This window comes from Misgurnus anguillicaudatus, chromosome 2, assembly GCF_027580225.2.
Source record: "Misgurnus anguillicaudatus chromosome 2, ASM2758022v2, whole genome shotgun sequence".
Classification (NCBI taxonomy): domain Eukaryota; kingdom Metazoa; phylum Chordata; class Actinopteri; order Cypriniformes; family Cobitidae; genus Misgurnus; species Misgurnus anguillicaudatus.
The window spans coordinates 51,157,785-51,173,747 of NC_073338.2; the positions used below are offsets into that span (position 1 = coordinate 51,157,785).

Sequence of the window (15,963 nt, forward strand, 5' to 3'; positions counted from 1 at the left end):
GCCAAAAAATGCGGGAACTTGCCAAAAAATGCGGGAACTTGCCAAAAAATGCGGGAACTTGCCAAAAAATGCGGGAACTTGCCAAAAAAATGCGGGAACTTGCAAAAAAAAATGCGGGAACTTGCAAAAAAAAATGCGGGAACTTGCCAAAAAAAATGCGGGAACTTGCCAAAAAAAATGCGGGAACTTGCCAAAAAAATGTGGGAACTTTTTGCTACGAAAATGCAGGGATTGTGAAACTATGCAAGCCCTGCATATTTTGCGCATGGAAATCTGCAATTTATGCTGCGAAAGTGCGTCATATTTGAAAAAATGCGGCCCTCACATAAATACAGTATGCAGACTTTTTATGTGTTGAATCATGCGACTGGCATAATAGGTGACCTTTAATTATTACTGTAATCAGGTATGGAAATTGAGGTATTTAACAATTCTGGTACGGAGTCTAACTCTCCTTTCTCATCATAATTCCAGTTTCATTACTTGGTAAAACAACTTTCTGATTCCCAAAATGACTGAAATAATTGATCACTGTTTCCAAGCTGTAAAGCACACAGACTGGAAACACTCCCGAGCCCTGACCACTGTTTGATTGCAAAGTGATGTGAAGTCAGATATCTACCATGAGCAGTTCTCTTTCAGCAGTTCGTTTGAGAGCTCGGTATCGTTTCTCATCTGATGACGACAGCTCGCCGGTCTCATCCTTCAGCTGCTGGAGTTTCTGCAACTCTGGCATGCTGCAGAGATAAAAACACACATCAGTGCTCATGAGCTTCAAGCGCTATGGCAATGCACTGTATGACTGTCTTTGTTCATGAAGGATACAATGTAATAAGTTTTTGTGGAAATAAAAAACACAGCTGGCTGATTTTTGAAGACGCAGCTCACGTGTCACGTTCATAAATGTTGCTCAGGTAGGAACCCCTCACATTTCAAATCATTTAAAAACAGAAATCATTAAGAGCAGAGAAGTCCATACCTGTCCATATTGCGGATCTGGTTGTGCAGAGCCAGGAAAGACACGGGCGAGTCTATGGCCTCGCGACTCTTAGCACACAAACGCACCACCTTCAACCCCGTCTGATGGATCTTCTCTGTTAGCTGGTCCACTGCGATGTTACTCGGAGCACATACAAGCACTGGGCTAAAGACACAATAACAGATCACAGCTATATTAGATAAGGATCAAAATATAGACTATACAGACTTTGAACAGGGCTCAGCAGTATGGCAGTAAAACAATATTTGCTTGGCTAATATCAGGCAGGGCTGCTTTATTAGTATTATATTGCTTATGGAGAAATGCGGAAGTAATGAAGCCCAAACAAATCAAAAGATGAGGAACTTGTTGTTTAAAGGTGTTTGCTAAACACAATAGAAAGCAGAGCTGAATATCCTCTCTCACATTACAGATTTAAATGAGTTTAATGTTGACTATGAGCTTGTGGACACACTGTGGTGTTTCATCGAATACGGTCTTACCCGTTGCCCTGTCTGGCCAGATGGTAGACGATGGTGGCCGAGGTCACGGTCTTGCCAGTTCCTGGAGGTCCTTGGATCAGACTGAGAGGTCTCTGCAGAACGGTCTTCACTGCGTAAACCTACAACACATTCAAAACTAACAATTTTAGAAAACTGTACAACAATAAAATTTATTCAAATTTACTTCCACTGTGCTTTTTTACTATTTTGCTTTACAGTAAATGCATATTAGTACAGGACAAATTATACAGAATAAATGATTGCAACTTTTGACACGAGATGTAAATTAGTTATACTAACAGTATCTGTATAAAAAAACCCATAAATGATATGATGTAACATGATCACTTTTCATAAAATGTATATTAGCGACACTAAAGCCGGATTTATACTTCTGCGTAGGACCTACAACACAGCCTGTACGCTGCAGCCTACGTGTCAGTTTTCATCTATAGTTGTGCGCCATTGTTTGCGTTAATGTGCATTACATAAGCAGATGGTTAGTAGGCAGTGTTCACAGGCATGTTACAGTATCGAGGCAAAAGTAGATTTTGTACATTGTTAGAGAAGCATCAGCAGTGATGGAGGTACATTTTTGTTTATAACTCTTTTCCCGCCATTGATGAGTTACCGTATTTTTCGGACTATAAGCCGTGTTTTTTTTCATAACTTGGCTGGTGCTGCGTCTTATAGTCAGGTGCGCCTTGTGAGTCCGTATGAATTAATTTGGACATTTATGAGGCAAGAGACATCATTACCGTCTACAGCCGCGAGAGTCCGCTATATGCTGCTTCTGTATTTATGTTATTCAATGGATTCAGTGATGCGGAATGACGAGTATGTGAACTTGACGCTGATAATATTACTTTAACGTACAGACATCTATTCAGTCTGCTATTGTTTAGTTGAATAACTCGCCTTTCAAGATGAAATGTTTGTTTTTTGGCTTGGATTTTGTGAAATAATTTTCTAAATAAACGTGACATAGTCCACTGCAACTTATACATGTTATTTCGTCTTAATGACGCATTTTTGAATGATGCGGCTTATTCTCCGATGCGTCTTATAGTCCGGAAAAATACGGTATCTCATCAATTAAGAAAACACGATTGCAAAAAAAAAAAAGATTACTAAAGAATTTTTATGTTAATCTGCAATACCGCGATTATCCACTAAAAAAATTGCAAAATTCCTACACAAAAATGAAATTATTTGTGTTTTTTTTTTTTTTTAGAAAAATGCCCATATTTAATGTTTATAAACAGAGAAAAAATATAGATAGGATGAAACATTTTTTCCCCTGTTTTGTTTGTTTGCTTGTTTATTGTTTGTTTGAAAGCAGAGGGTCTGTTCTTTTATTTGCTATATTTGCATGTTTATATTTTTAGAAGAAACTTTTCCTGGAAGGCATTTTGTGAAACTTTTGTGAAAATCACAAAAAATGCTGGAGGGGAATAAGTAATTTTTTTGTTGCAACCTGAGTTGCTTTTAATGTCACAAGCTGAAATGCGGGTTCTAGCAGGCCAATCACGGCGCATGCAGTCCGCGTAGCATTGCACGGTGTTACATTTTTGGAGAGGTGCGCGTCAGGCTACTGCGTAGGGTTTGCGTCTCTGCATAGGCGATGCTATACAATTGATGCAGAAGTAGGGCTGTGCCGGTTTCAGAATTGGTGATGACGGTTATGACGTGAGTCAAATGTGACGGTTCGTCACATAACCGTATGGGGGGGTTTGCTGGTTTAAATGCTTGTGGATTGACGCGAAAGTGTCATTTTACCATAAAATCAAGAGTGTGATGCCAAGTGTGTTTTAAACAGTAATGACTTTGAGCAATTTAACAGAAAGCAGTGAAATATTTTAAAAAACACACTGTTGCCAGAAGACTGCGCTGTCACTCTCTGCCCAGCATAAATTAATCCTCTATCTATCATTATCTTAATAATCTTCAGAGAAACAGATTTGTGCCATGGACTTTTAATGTCTATAATTGTGTCTATATCTGTCATTACACGGACCAGAACAGCACGAAAACAATGTGGATTAAAAAGCGTCTTGAAGAGGTTTTGCTCATAAATGCATGTAAAATAAAGTAATGTGAACTTGAGATTGTTATACTGTTATTAAACTGCGCCATATGCGCTGCAAACGCAACCGTTGTAAAAGCACAATAGTCACGCGCGGCAAACGCTCTCTGCATACGTGCTGCTCAGTGCTCATGCTTGCGATGTGAAACCAGTATTTGAATAAACGAAACACTGATTAGTTACTTGCTCTACGTTTATTTACAATTAACAGCAAGACAACTAGCAGTGAATGTGCTTTCAGGAGAGTTAGTAGATTAACATGGGAAGATTTGAACTTGAAAAGCGGGGCGGAGCCTTTCCGCGGTTAAAACATCTTATGGTCGTTCATGTTTATTTGATTCTATAAATTAAATAGAAGGAAGAGATGATTTGAAAGGTGAGACTTTGTTTAATATGTTTAATCTCAAAAGTAACCAAAAAGTGCCCTGGTCTCTCCTGTATGTCAGCGCGTTGTCAGTTTCTGCTCCGCTCTGTATTTTTCATTGCGTGACGTGATAACATGGTGGGGCGTGTAACACAGACTGTTGACAATTGTTTTAATTAGTATTTAAACATTCTTTATATTTTTTAATATTTTAATAACACGGTTTTGTCGGTTATAGAGTTCTTATGACGGTGTTCAACTATAACCGTCGGTCTCACGGTTATATAATAACCGTCACACCCCTATGCAGAAGTATAAATTGCACTTAACTGTAGTATTGTCAGATTCCAAATAGATAGACAGTATATACTTTTCTGAAAGGTATCATATTAAAATTGACAGGACATTACAGTTAACATAGAAATGGGACAAAAAGAGGAAACACGATAAAGGAAAAAAAGCAGTAAAAGCTTTTAATGTACATTAGCATTACTGAAAACAAGAGATGGGCCTTTAAGATTACAGTCTGACCATTAAGTAAAGTATAAACCCAAAATCTAATGTGAGTATTCTACCAGAGAAAAAGCACAAAGGGAAACCAGACTCAACCGGGACAGCCAGATCTCCTTTAGTCTGTTAACATTGCATTGCTTCTAGACAGTGAATGAATACTGTAGTGTTTGTAAGAGTATACAGGGTCATGTGTGTACCTGTGAATGATTGAGGTCTGGCAGGCCCTGTGCAGTGAAACGTTTAGGCAGCTGGCATTTGATGATCACATCCTCCACCTCATGACCCAGCAGCTTGTGGTAGATATAGCCAGACACAGACGTCTCGTCCACAGCAAACGTCTTGAGGGCGCTCTGCATTCTAAACAGCAAGAAGGTACAGATGATAATAAAAGTGGGAAATAAATGCAGCAAGATGAACAAATAGACTAGTTAAACTAACCGGTCAAAAGATGTGGACTTCCAGACAAAGTCCACCTGGAAGTTGTGTGGCACCTCCACAGGTGCTCCAGCACTGCTCCGCAGCTCGATGGCTATCTCGTCTCCATAATCTAGAAAAGTCTTTGTTAAAGAACCAACATCTCTGAACGGAACCCTTAAAGACTTGTTATACTAACTCATCAGAACATCACTGACAATATGAAATCAAAACGGTCCTCATAGTGCGCGATTTATCAATGCATCTTATAACATTAATAATGTTTGCTTTCATAACTTTCAATTAATTAAAAAAGTAATAACGTTTCTTTCCTACTGACATACACAAGGCAAAAATATTAACCAGCTAGATTAAGCAGCAAGAGGGACTGTTGCTATAACACCATTATCTTTGTTCATTGTCCTCTGGACAAAAACATTATTTTTAAAACCAACTTGATGGTGCATTCACTCCAGCTGCGGTAGAGGCGGCAAAAACGCACTATTCGCACACTTGAACATTTGAGTTTACTCGCTTCATTCGTGCGTGAAATTCTAGTCATTTGTGATATTCACGTGGAAATTCGCGTCATGGGAGGAGCTTCTGCGACTCCGCTGAGACTTCGCTTGCGCTTGCTTCCTGTAATCACGTCACTACTACAGCAAGGTCCTGATTGGTTAACGTGGCGCGATTTTTCAATTCACGCGTTTCCTGCGGCAACGCTCAATTCACGTCTTTCCATTGACTTAACATGTAAATCACTCACGCTTGCCGCCTCTACCGCGTCTGCTGTGAACCCTGCATAAGAACTCACGAAAGTAATTGTGATCTTAAAAAATAAAGTATCACTCTGGAGTGCTGTATTTGCAACTTCACCGTGTTATACACAGCAAATAAAGTGTGTAAAAACTGTTTGATTTCAAGGTCTGTGCTGAAAAGATACTGTCGGGGACTTTGATGACATGTCCAATCCCTTTCCAGAGTGGAGCCATGTCTCCTTTATAGCGCAGACAGATCTCATCGCCCTGCATCAGTCGCATGTCTGAAAAACGCCACATACAAGAGACATTCAGAAAGAAACAAAAATCTTTGATTTATATTACATTAACATTATTAATGTTTATTCATCACATACACAGAATAGCCCACACTCACAGGTGAACCAATACCTGCACACACACAGGTGAACATTATCTCTAGACTCACTCACGGGTGAACACAGATACTTTCTCGCACGCACGCACGCACACGCACACACACACACGGGAACCGATCATTTTCACACAAGCACTCAGTTAGACAGATCCCTGCAAACACACACTCAGGTGAACAGGACCGCGCACACATCGATGAGGGATGCATGGAACACGGTGTTAGGGATGGGATGGATATCATGAAGCACTGGTAGACACAGAAGATGTCAAAAGTAAATATTACCACCTGAATCCGTCTTGGGCAGAGTGAAATAAGCTATCCGCTTTTTATTCAGCCCCAAGTCCCACCTGACTGTTATATTATCTTGAGTCTGAAACAAACAAAAAACAGAAATCACCATTTGATAAAAATAAAACTTAGTTTCAACTTAAATGATGCCTTTATCAGCAACAGTCTTGATCTCGATTTATTAACACCAATGATTTTGACTCGTACCTACGCCTGTCACAATGATTAAATAATCGTCTCATCGCGATTGTTTGACCTCATCGCGATGATTTCAGATCACCGCAATGATTGCACATCTTTTTAAAAACACAAGAGGGAGCTGCGCTTACGCCCCCTGTGTGAATGCACCGTAAGGAATTGATTTTTTTTGCAGCCACTAGACATGTGGTCAAGTACTAATATGACCCTAGTAGGATTGGCTACTATTTAAGGCCTAAAGAATTTTGCGTTTTTTTAAGATATATTCATAAAATAATAAATTTTAAATGTGTGTTATGTGTATTAATATTTAATGGCAGGTAAACCTTGCAAAATATTTAATTAAGTAATCACAACGCGTAAAAAATATTTAATGAACAAACAAAAAATGTATGAGAATTAAATATCAAAGCAATAAAACAGACAATTCATTGTCATAATCATCAAATTCCTAAAATCAATTAATCGTCATAATCACCACAATTTATTAGACAAGTAACCGTGAGCCAAATTTCATAATTGTGACAGCCCTACTCGTACCAGTTTTTTTTTTTTTAAGTTTTGGAGTAATTGTGTATTAATTCAATTATGATTTATAAGGTCACAATTCAATGCATCTTGCCCTTTATTTCCAATGAATTATTAACAATATATATACTTTAAAAGCCATTCACGTTATTTTCTACGTACACACACTAGCGGACCTCCGCTGTGACTCTAAATGAGAGAGAGACCCTTTTCACAAAGTAAATTGATCCCTAAATTTTTTTTATAAAGTTCATCCACTAACAGATCTTCTCTGTTGTTATATTTGTTTTCTTTACTTTGAGCATGTGAATAAGACTGTGAGATCAGACTAATCCATCAATGTAAAGAAATAGAAAATAGATGATGTCATACTTGGGACTCTTTGAGTTTCTTGTCATAATCGGCCTCTAGTTTGACGAGCGGCCCGAATATGTTCTGGTACTGATAGGCGTCCTCGTATCGCAGCAGAACATGCTGAGGTTCTTCATCCACTCCGGGTTTCTCCAGATCCTCCAGGGTGGCTGTTGGATTTTCCTGTCATAATAAAGAGACATAACCATGTTACAGGGGATTTATGTTTTGTTTTTGTTTTGTTTTATTATTTATATAGAACACATAATGCAACAGAAGTTGCCCAAGGTGCATCACAAACGGTAGGCTAATAACATACATACAAGCAATGCATAACATTATTTATAACATTATTGCTAAAATTATTTATAAAATTATTGCTAAAATTTCCTAATGACAGCGGCACCCATAAATACACATACTTATATATTTTTCCCCTCATTTTAAAATAACAATAAACTCAAATGATAGAATAAATCATATTAAATTCTTAACATCACAATCTGAGTTTGAATTTAAACTTATAATAATACTTATCCTGTTGTATGTGTGGTACACGAGAAATGCGCCGAGTATGAACACAAGCTTCACCATGCTTCATTCATAAAAACACAATGAACGGGTGAACTACTAAACATTTGTCATTATAGCCTGTTTTTGTGTAATTCTCTGCAAAAGCCAAGTGACTGCACGACCCACAGTTTAAACCCCCTGCTATACAGCGCCACATGAATGGGTCAGTGAGATCCGGTACCTTCCAGAGCTCCTCGAGTTTGTTGATCTGTTGGGCGGTGATCTGACGAGCTCTCAGCTGCTCCTGTTCAGATGGGATCTTCACAAGCCAGGACAGAAAGCATCGGTCCTGAATGAGAGGCTGCCACTGAGAACTGTCCCAATTAATGTCCTTCAGACTGCTCTGACTGGCACACGGCTGCCTAAACATACAAAAACAAAACACACGCGTGTGTGACACAAAGAAACATAAAGGGCTCGTTATAGTCGTCCGTAGGGCCTATGGCGTAGCCATGACGATGTAGGTTCCGCATCGGTTTTTATTTATACTTTTGCATCGTCCTCCGCGTCGACGTGCAAACACACGCGCAAACCGCTGGTAGGCAGTATCCACGCGTGTAACAACAGTAGCAGCGCAACCGTCAGAGAAAAAGAAGCTTGGCAAGTTAACCCACAAACGAAGAAGAAACAGCAACTAGTTGTGTATAATTTGAGAAGACCAGCAATGATGGAAGTAAATAAACAGCGACTTTTGATGCAGTTTGAGTTAAATCACTTCTCAACTTGGCTCATCTTTGTTTTCACCGTCGCAAACGGAAATACCTATGACGCAGTTTTTTAACCTGAGGGGAGGGGTTCTGGTGGACCAATCACAGCGCTTGCGGTCCGCGTAGAACTGACGCGCTGTTAAAATGTTTGCGAGGTGCACGTCAGGCTACGCACAGGCTACGGATAGCCTACGGCATAGAACTTACGTACGACTATAAATCGCCCTTTACACAAAACCACAACCACAAGACCAGGTCCAGATGCATCTGCAGACATTTCTCGTGAAAATTTTTCTGAAAAATCTGCAAAATTCTCTGGGATGGTTTTACATTTTTTTAAAGATCTTTAATAAGAATTAAAGTTGTAAATATTACAGAATTAAATGTAAAATAATTACTTTTTTTAAGTGTTACAATAAAAATACAATTAAGTCTCTAAACATACCGAAACTCTGAGTCTCTGCGTTTACACCACAACTATAACGATATATAGGGATGCACCGATACCACTTCTTTTAGGATCTAGTAGGGATGTTCACATTGTCCGTTTAACCGTTAACCGAAGGTAAGAATTTTGACCGATTAACGTTATCAGTTAAAAGAAAAAAAAAATTGTTAATACATGGTGCGTGTCGTCATGAGCCCACTTTTCTATCTTTAATTTGTGAATTTCCTGTATATGACACAAATTATTGCTGCCCTGACGATCTGATTTGTATGAGAAATTTGTATGGGTGTTTGGAAGCTGAACGGAGACGCGCGTGTCCCCGCAAGATGGCGCGGTCCGTCTCGGTCTTGCGCACATCCGGACAGATGTTCGCCGATGGCCTCTGACCCTGACCATTAACATCTCTCTTTTTGGACAAACGGAGAAACACGACGCAAAAGCAAAACTTTCTGAAAAGCGTCCTGCTTTATGACCACTGTGGTAGATGAAACAGAGACAATCTGCCCTTTTTGGATATTAATCCTCTGGACTGATCGCGTGCTTTTTAATAAGGTAATGTTGCGTGAATATCTGATAATGTATGAATCCTGGTTCAGTTGTTGATCTATCGCTGCTGTTTGCACGTTCAAATTAAATGTTTTGTTTTTACTAGTTCAGACAACCGTCAACTGTATTTTTACTCAATGACAATTTCATATTAAAATCTTATAAGTTAATGGTTAATCTTCGGTTCAGAAGCTACGGTTGTCGGTCGGGAAAATTAACTGATATGAGCATCCCTAAGATCTAGTACTCGGCGATACCGATGCTTGTTTTACTGTTTTTATTTTCATGTGGCAATTTTCTAAGAACAACACAATGAGACTAATGAACATATCAGCATTTTTATTTTTGCCAACTTCAACTCATATTATGAAAAAAAAACCAAATCAATATGTGCTTATCACAAATCTTCACAGTGTCTAATAAACTCCAAAGGGCAAAACCAAGGGCATAATGACTGTAATTTTTACCTGCCTGTCACAAAACTGTCAAAGTGCTAGAGAAATCGCAGACAAGACAATCAAATCTGTCATAAAGTATGTCATGTGAGGTATCTGTCTTTGGTATTGGGGTATTTTTACGAGTACGAGTACATGAGCTTGGTATCTGGCCCGATACCGATACTGGTATTGTTGCATCCCTAACGATAACGATACAATGAACGATATCGTTGGAAATCACTTGACTTTTCCACCTGATGAACGATAAACCATTGACAGCCAATCAAATCTATTTGAACTTAAAGTGCATGCACATTTGTAATGACAAATGACACAGCAGTGAAGCTCATTGCTGAGGTCTATAACATAAAATGACCTCAGGTATCCAAGCGCTGATGCAGTTGCTGTGAAATTGACTAACTTTATGTAATGCTTTAATTCAGTGCTTCTCAATTATTTTCTGTCACGCCCCCCCCCTAAGAAGTAGTAAACATTTCGCGCCCCCCCCCCAAACTCTCTGCCGCGACTGTAAATAGTATAATTTGTCTATAAAATCACACATCTGCAAAACATTGTATCCTTATTAATATTGAGAAAACACAAAAAGAAAACAAAAAAAGAAATATCGATCAACTTACAATAACTTTATTAACATTGTTTTTTAGTCTGTAACAGAAAAGACTTAAAATGCATCAACTTGCCTGAAATAAAAAAATCAATCCTTATATAAAGTATAATATTTTTTGACCATTTGATACTGAAAAATTAAATTAAATATAATCAATAAATAATAATAAAAAAATCAAGCGGCTTATCAGCGTGATTGGGGTGTAATGTCTTTAAGTGACGGTGCAAAAAAATCACTTCCTGAAAAAGTATTTTCCCCGGGGCCTCCCCCTTCGAGCCTCCCCTGGGGGTCCCGCCCCACTATTTGAGAAGCACTGCTTTAATTCTACTACATTGAATACACCAAAAGATAAGATATTAGATTACACTACAACTACAAGATTCAGTGTTCAGAGTTATGCAAACATGTTGAAAACATCTGCTAATTATACCGGCTGTGTAAATGCAACAAGAACAGCATATTTATACATTTAATGACATGTGAACAACTACAAGTGTTTTTTATTAAAAGAAATATGCAATATTAGTTAATGCCATTGAAGATAAATGATTTGAACGAGTGCTGCGCCTTGCGAGTGAATTAGCATAAAGTTATCGCCCGGTGGTGTGGACGATAGTTATCGTTATAACGTATTCGGCCATTAGCACTGAGCTGTACAGGAGCACAAAGATTTGTAAAAAATTCCAATAAGGTTTTGGGTATTTTTTTGGCCATTTACATATTTTCTAATGTAGAAATGAAATTAAACTTTGAAATTACTTTTTCATTCTTTAGTGTTAACTAATAATGGGGCGGTTTCCCGGACAGGGATTAGACTAGTCCTAGACTTAAACACTTTAAAGAGCTCTCCAAACTGAAAACAACTTGCACTTACATATCTTAAAATACATCAGTGCCCTTTGTTTTACCTCAAAATGCACACAGGTAATGTTTTTAGTAAGGCACGTTTGTTAAAACTAGTTATATTTCCTAATTAAACTAAGGCCTAGTCCTGGATTAAGCTAATCCTGGTCCGGGAAACCGCCCCTAAGGGTTGGCAGAAAAGGTTTAAATTAATCCATGACTAGGTCTAGGTTATATTAGAACATTTAAGTCGTTTTTACAATTATACCTTACAATAAACATTACTGGTGTGCATCCTGAGGCAAAACAATGGCACAGATATATGTGAAGATATTTCAGCGCAAGATGTTTTTAAATTAAGTCCGCTCAAACATGCATTTAAGTCTGGGATTAAGATAAGTCCTCTCCAGGAAACCACCCCCAAGTACGTTGCCAGTTTCTTAAACTCACACCCAGTTTCATTACGTGAAAATGAAGATACAGCGAACACTAGGGACTTTCCCTACACATCTCAAGTAGTCATGCACAAAAAAAGCCTTATTATAAAAAGATAAGTTCTGATTGGATGAGCTGGGATCAAAGCTTGCGACAGCTCATTCTATGACTGTGATAACACAAGTGTTTGCTAAACAAGCAAGAGTTAGCCTTATGAACTTCATTACTGGGAGAAAGAAATGTAAATATTTATCTTTTGTTATATTAGTGTTGCTGAGATTTTACCCCTGAACAATGCAATCTTTCATGGTTAAACGCTTTGAAGTAACCTTGTTAATCCAGGCCGAGGGCAAATACAAATTACCAGGCAGAATGAGCACAATTAATACACCAACCTGTTTGTGTCTATTCTCTCAAAGTAAAGACTTCAGTCACATAAATATATTGCATTTATATAAAATGTGGTAGCATTTAAAAATGTAACTGAATATTTACCTGCACAGAAGGACCACAACAGAATCCGCTTTAGCTGGGATGAAGCCAAGCAGGAAGACGTTACGACACCCACAGTTATAACACTCCAGAACGGTCTCGCCCAGCGGGCCATCCTTATGCAGGGTCACCTCCTTACATTTGGCCCTCACTAAATGATTCACAATGTGACTGCACAAAACAAACAGAGATACAAATTAAAAACAAAAAAACAAAACTCGATGTACTGTGGATGTGTTGTACATTTTCGACCTACCTGCCAGAGGTGTTACCACGACCGTTGCAAAACCACTTCTTGCTGGTGTTGCAATAGACCACACATGCTGGATCGTGGATGCCGCAATAGCTAAAACATACAAGCATAACAGTTCACATTCATACAAATATTAGCAATGTTTTCAGAATGTTATTTTATTATGTTAGAGAAGACAAACAACGTAGACACTAGCACAGCTGTATGGGAAATATGTTGCCTGTGGCAAAGATTGGTTAAAGAGTTTAATCGTTATTATACAAAACATCTGTACATTCAACAAAAAGTACATTCTAGTGCTGGGCAAAGATCAATCGCGATTAATCGCATACAAAACAAAAGTAATTTTTGGCATAATATATGTGCGTGTACTGTGTCTAATTATTATGTATATTTAACCACACACACATTCATATATTCATTTCAGAATTGTTTTACTTATATATAATTTTTTTAATTTATATTTAATATAGAATATATAAAAATATAAATAAATATATATAAACATGTAAATGTTTCTTAAATACATACATTAATGTGTGTGTATTTATTTATACATAATAATTACACACAGCACATACTCATATATTATGCCAAAAATCACTTTTATTTTGTATGCGATTAATCGCGATTAATCTTTGCCCAGCACTAGTATATTCAAGTATTCCAGTCTCATAGAGAGAAGTACACACATAGTATACATAAGTGAGATGCTGTATTTATAGTACGAGATCATGGCAGGTGTATGAACAGTACCTGCAGGCGTGCACCGGCAGGTCTTTAGTGTAGTAAGTATCTTCCTCATCCTCCTCAAAATTCAGATCGGCCAGTAGTTGGACAGTCGTCGCCACTGCATCCTCTCCATTGGGCAGACCTCCATCAGGTCCGTTCACCTGCAAACAGCCCAACAAGAAGTACATCAAACTTCAGCAGCACTTACATGAAAACAGACACACATTTTAATCCAGTTCACCATTAAAGGGATAATCCAGCGAATAATAAAAATTGGATTGGAAAAATAAATCTGAGATATATCAGAAAATGTCCTGGCCGTTCCAAACTTCACAATGGTAGTAAATGGTACTTCTGATCTAAAGCCCAAAAAAGTCTGTCGATCCATACGCATGTATGAAGTGGCATACAAGACACAGTGGAGATTATGTCATAAATTCTCATAACATGCATTGTTAGTTACCAGAAGCTAGTTATTTTAGTTTAAGTTTTAAATATTGATATTTTTCTTACAAAATCACATTGATTGCCCTCAAAAGGCCTTTTTTAACCCAATGGAGCCGTGTGGATTACTTCTGTGATGGATGGACTTTTTGGGGCTTTAACCACTAAGGGCCGATTCACACCGGCTGTGTGGCGGGTCCGTTTTTATTTAGGCTCCAATTTTAGCAGGTTTGACAGTTCACACTGCCTCCATGACACACACGTCTCAGGCGCGGCTCGAGCCGCACTGAAAACGCGTGCATGCTAGGAATAGGACCGACGCCTATTTTTCACGCCACACGCAAGTGTCTTGGAAGCGTTTCCAGGCAAAATATATGTCACCTATAGCAACAGCAGCACGTCAGCGCCGCATCAGCCACGCTTCTGGTATGTACAAACACAGAAAACGCGACGCAGCCGCCACACAACTGAAACGCAACAGATACGCCACGCAGCCGGTGTGAATCGGCCCTAAGGGGCGGTTCACATTTCGCTTCTAAAACCACGCAGAAAACGCGATCGTTGGTTGGTTGTTGTCACATGACCTGCGATGCGCTTGCGGCATTCTGAGACGTTAAAATTTTCTTAACTCGATGCGGTGTGGACGCACCATGGGCGCATCGCGAACGCGTCACTTCCATTATGAACGTGCATACCGCGCGCCTACATTTGAAATAACGAACTTGAGCGCGCAAAAGACGCAAAATGTGAATCGCCCCTTATGAAACGGCTGAAATTCCACAAGAGGGCGTGTTTGATGCATAAGACTTTGCTCAACAAACGCAACACCCAAATGTAGCATTATAAGTCTTGAATGAGAAGTGAGAGTCGAACGAATGTCCGGTAGTGAACTAATTGTTTACATATTTTATATCATAATTCGGTCAGAAACGTCAAGATTGTGAGGCGAACAAATCATTTTGGATTAAAAGGCTTCCTCGGACCAAAGCGGATAAAGGGAAGATTTTGAAGGTAAGTAAACAAACTTAAACCGCGCCGCCCGGTTCAGGTAACGAACAACTAGATTACAGTTTTATGACTGCTATAAATCATCTTATGCTTTGTGTGTGGGCTTAATGAAATCCTGAGAGTCTAAGCTTTCAAACGATGTGCTGAATGATCGTATATTTTGAAGATTTAATGCTTCAAAGTTACAATGAAGTTTATGCAGCCTCACTTCCGAGGGGGGCTTGATCCTTATCAGGTTAAATCAGAAGCACCATTTTCAACCATTATAAAGCTTAGAATAGCCAGGACATTTTCTACCATAACCCAGCTTGTGTTAGTTTGAAAAAAGATAATCATGTACACAGAGGACGACCTGAGGGTAAGTAAATCTTGGGGAAACGTTTAATGTTGGCTAAACTAGCACTTTAACCACAAACCTACTCATAACTACATTAGAAAAACAGATCCTCGGATCAAAGACACATCATAGTGTATCAACATATCAACACAATATCTTTGCACAAAAGCCCTCTATGGATTATACATGTTCACAACAAAACCCAACACTGATATAGACGGTTTCATCTGACACACGTGCGTTGTTGTGGTTAGGCATCTGGGTAGAACTTAACTTCCGGGCTCTGTTTGTTTAATGGTCTGACTAGCAGCTAAACTGAACTCTGGAACAAATGTCTCGTCGAAATATCAAATGTTTTGGTTTCCAAAATACAAGGGGAGGTGGTGATCATGGATCACTGCTTTGTAAAGAGAGGGTCGTCAGCCGATCTGTAGTTAATAGGGGTGTAACAATACATTGTGCGCTTATGCAATTATACACAGGCAGCTCCGGGAAATATATACAGCATATAGGGCTGTGACAATTAATCGTGCAAATGCGCGCTTTCACAACATTTTTAACAGTGCGTCAGTTCTACGCGGACCGCAAGCGCAGTGAATGGTCCACCAGAATCCCTCCCGTCAGGTAAAAAAACTGCGTCATGGGTATTTTTTTATTTGCGAAAGATGAGCCAAGTTGAGGAGTGATTTAACTCAATCTGC

The 15,963-nt window shown here is 38.8% G+C and overlaps 1 protein-coding gene across 2 annotated transcripts in view; it reads right to left on the reverse strand.

Annotated features, from left to right (window-relative positions):
* The window catches only part of LOC141351101 (regulator of nonsense transcripts 1-like), a 33,917-nt gene that overhangs the window by 16,319 nt on the left and 1,635 nt on the right, over window positions 1-15,963 (reverse strand). Inside the window, exons 2-13 of one of the 2 annotated variants that reach the window (XM_073857515.1) lie at window positions 13,498-13,634; window positions 12,745-12,834; window positions 12,492-12,659; window positions 8,134-8,314; window positions 7,401-7,562; window positions 6,300-6,384; window positions 5,803-5,901; window positions 4,884-4,992; window positions 4,643-4,802; window positions 1,483-1,601; window positions 980-1,144; window positions 623-737 (exon numbers count right to left, since the gene is read on the reverse strand). In XM_073857515.1, coding sequence (XP_073713616.1) covers window positions 623-737; window positions 980-1,144; window positions 1,483-1,601; window positions 4,643-4,802; window positions 4,884-4,992; window positions 5,803-5,901; window positions 6,300-6,384; window positions 7,401-7,562; window positions 8,134-8,314; window positions 12,492-12,659; window positions 12,745-12,834; window positions 13,498-13,634 — 1,590 coding nt within the window. Of the gene's footprint in view, window positions 1-622; window positions 738-979; window positions 1,145-1,482; window positions 1,602-4,642; window positions 4,803-4,883; window positions 4,993-5,802; window positions 5,902-6,296; window positions 6,385-7,400; window positions 7,563-8,133; window positions 8,315-12,491; window positions 12,660-12,744; window positions 12,835-13,497; window positions 13,635-15,963 lie in introns of both variants that reach the window. The other variant, XM_073857507.1, reaches the window with a different exon arrangement.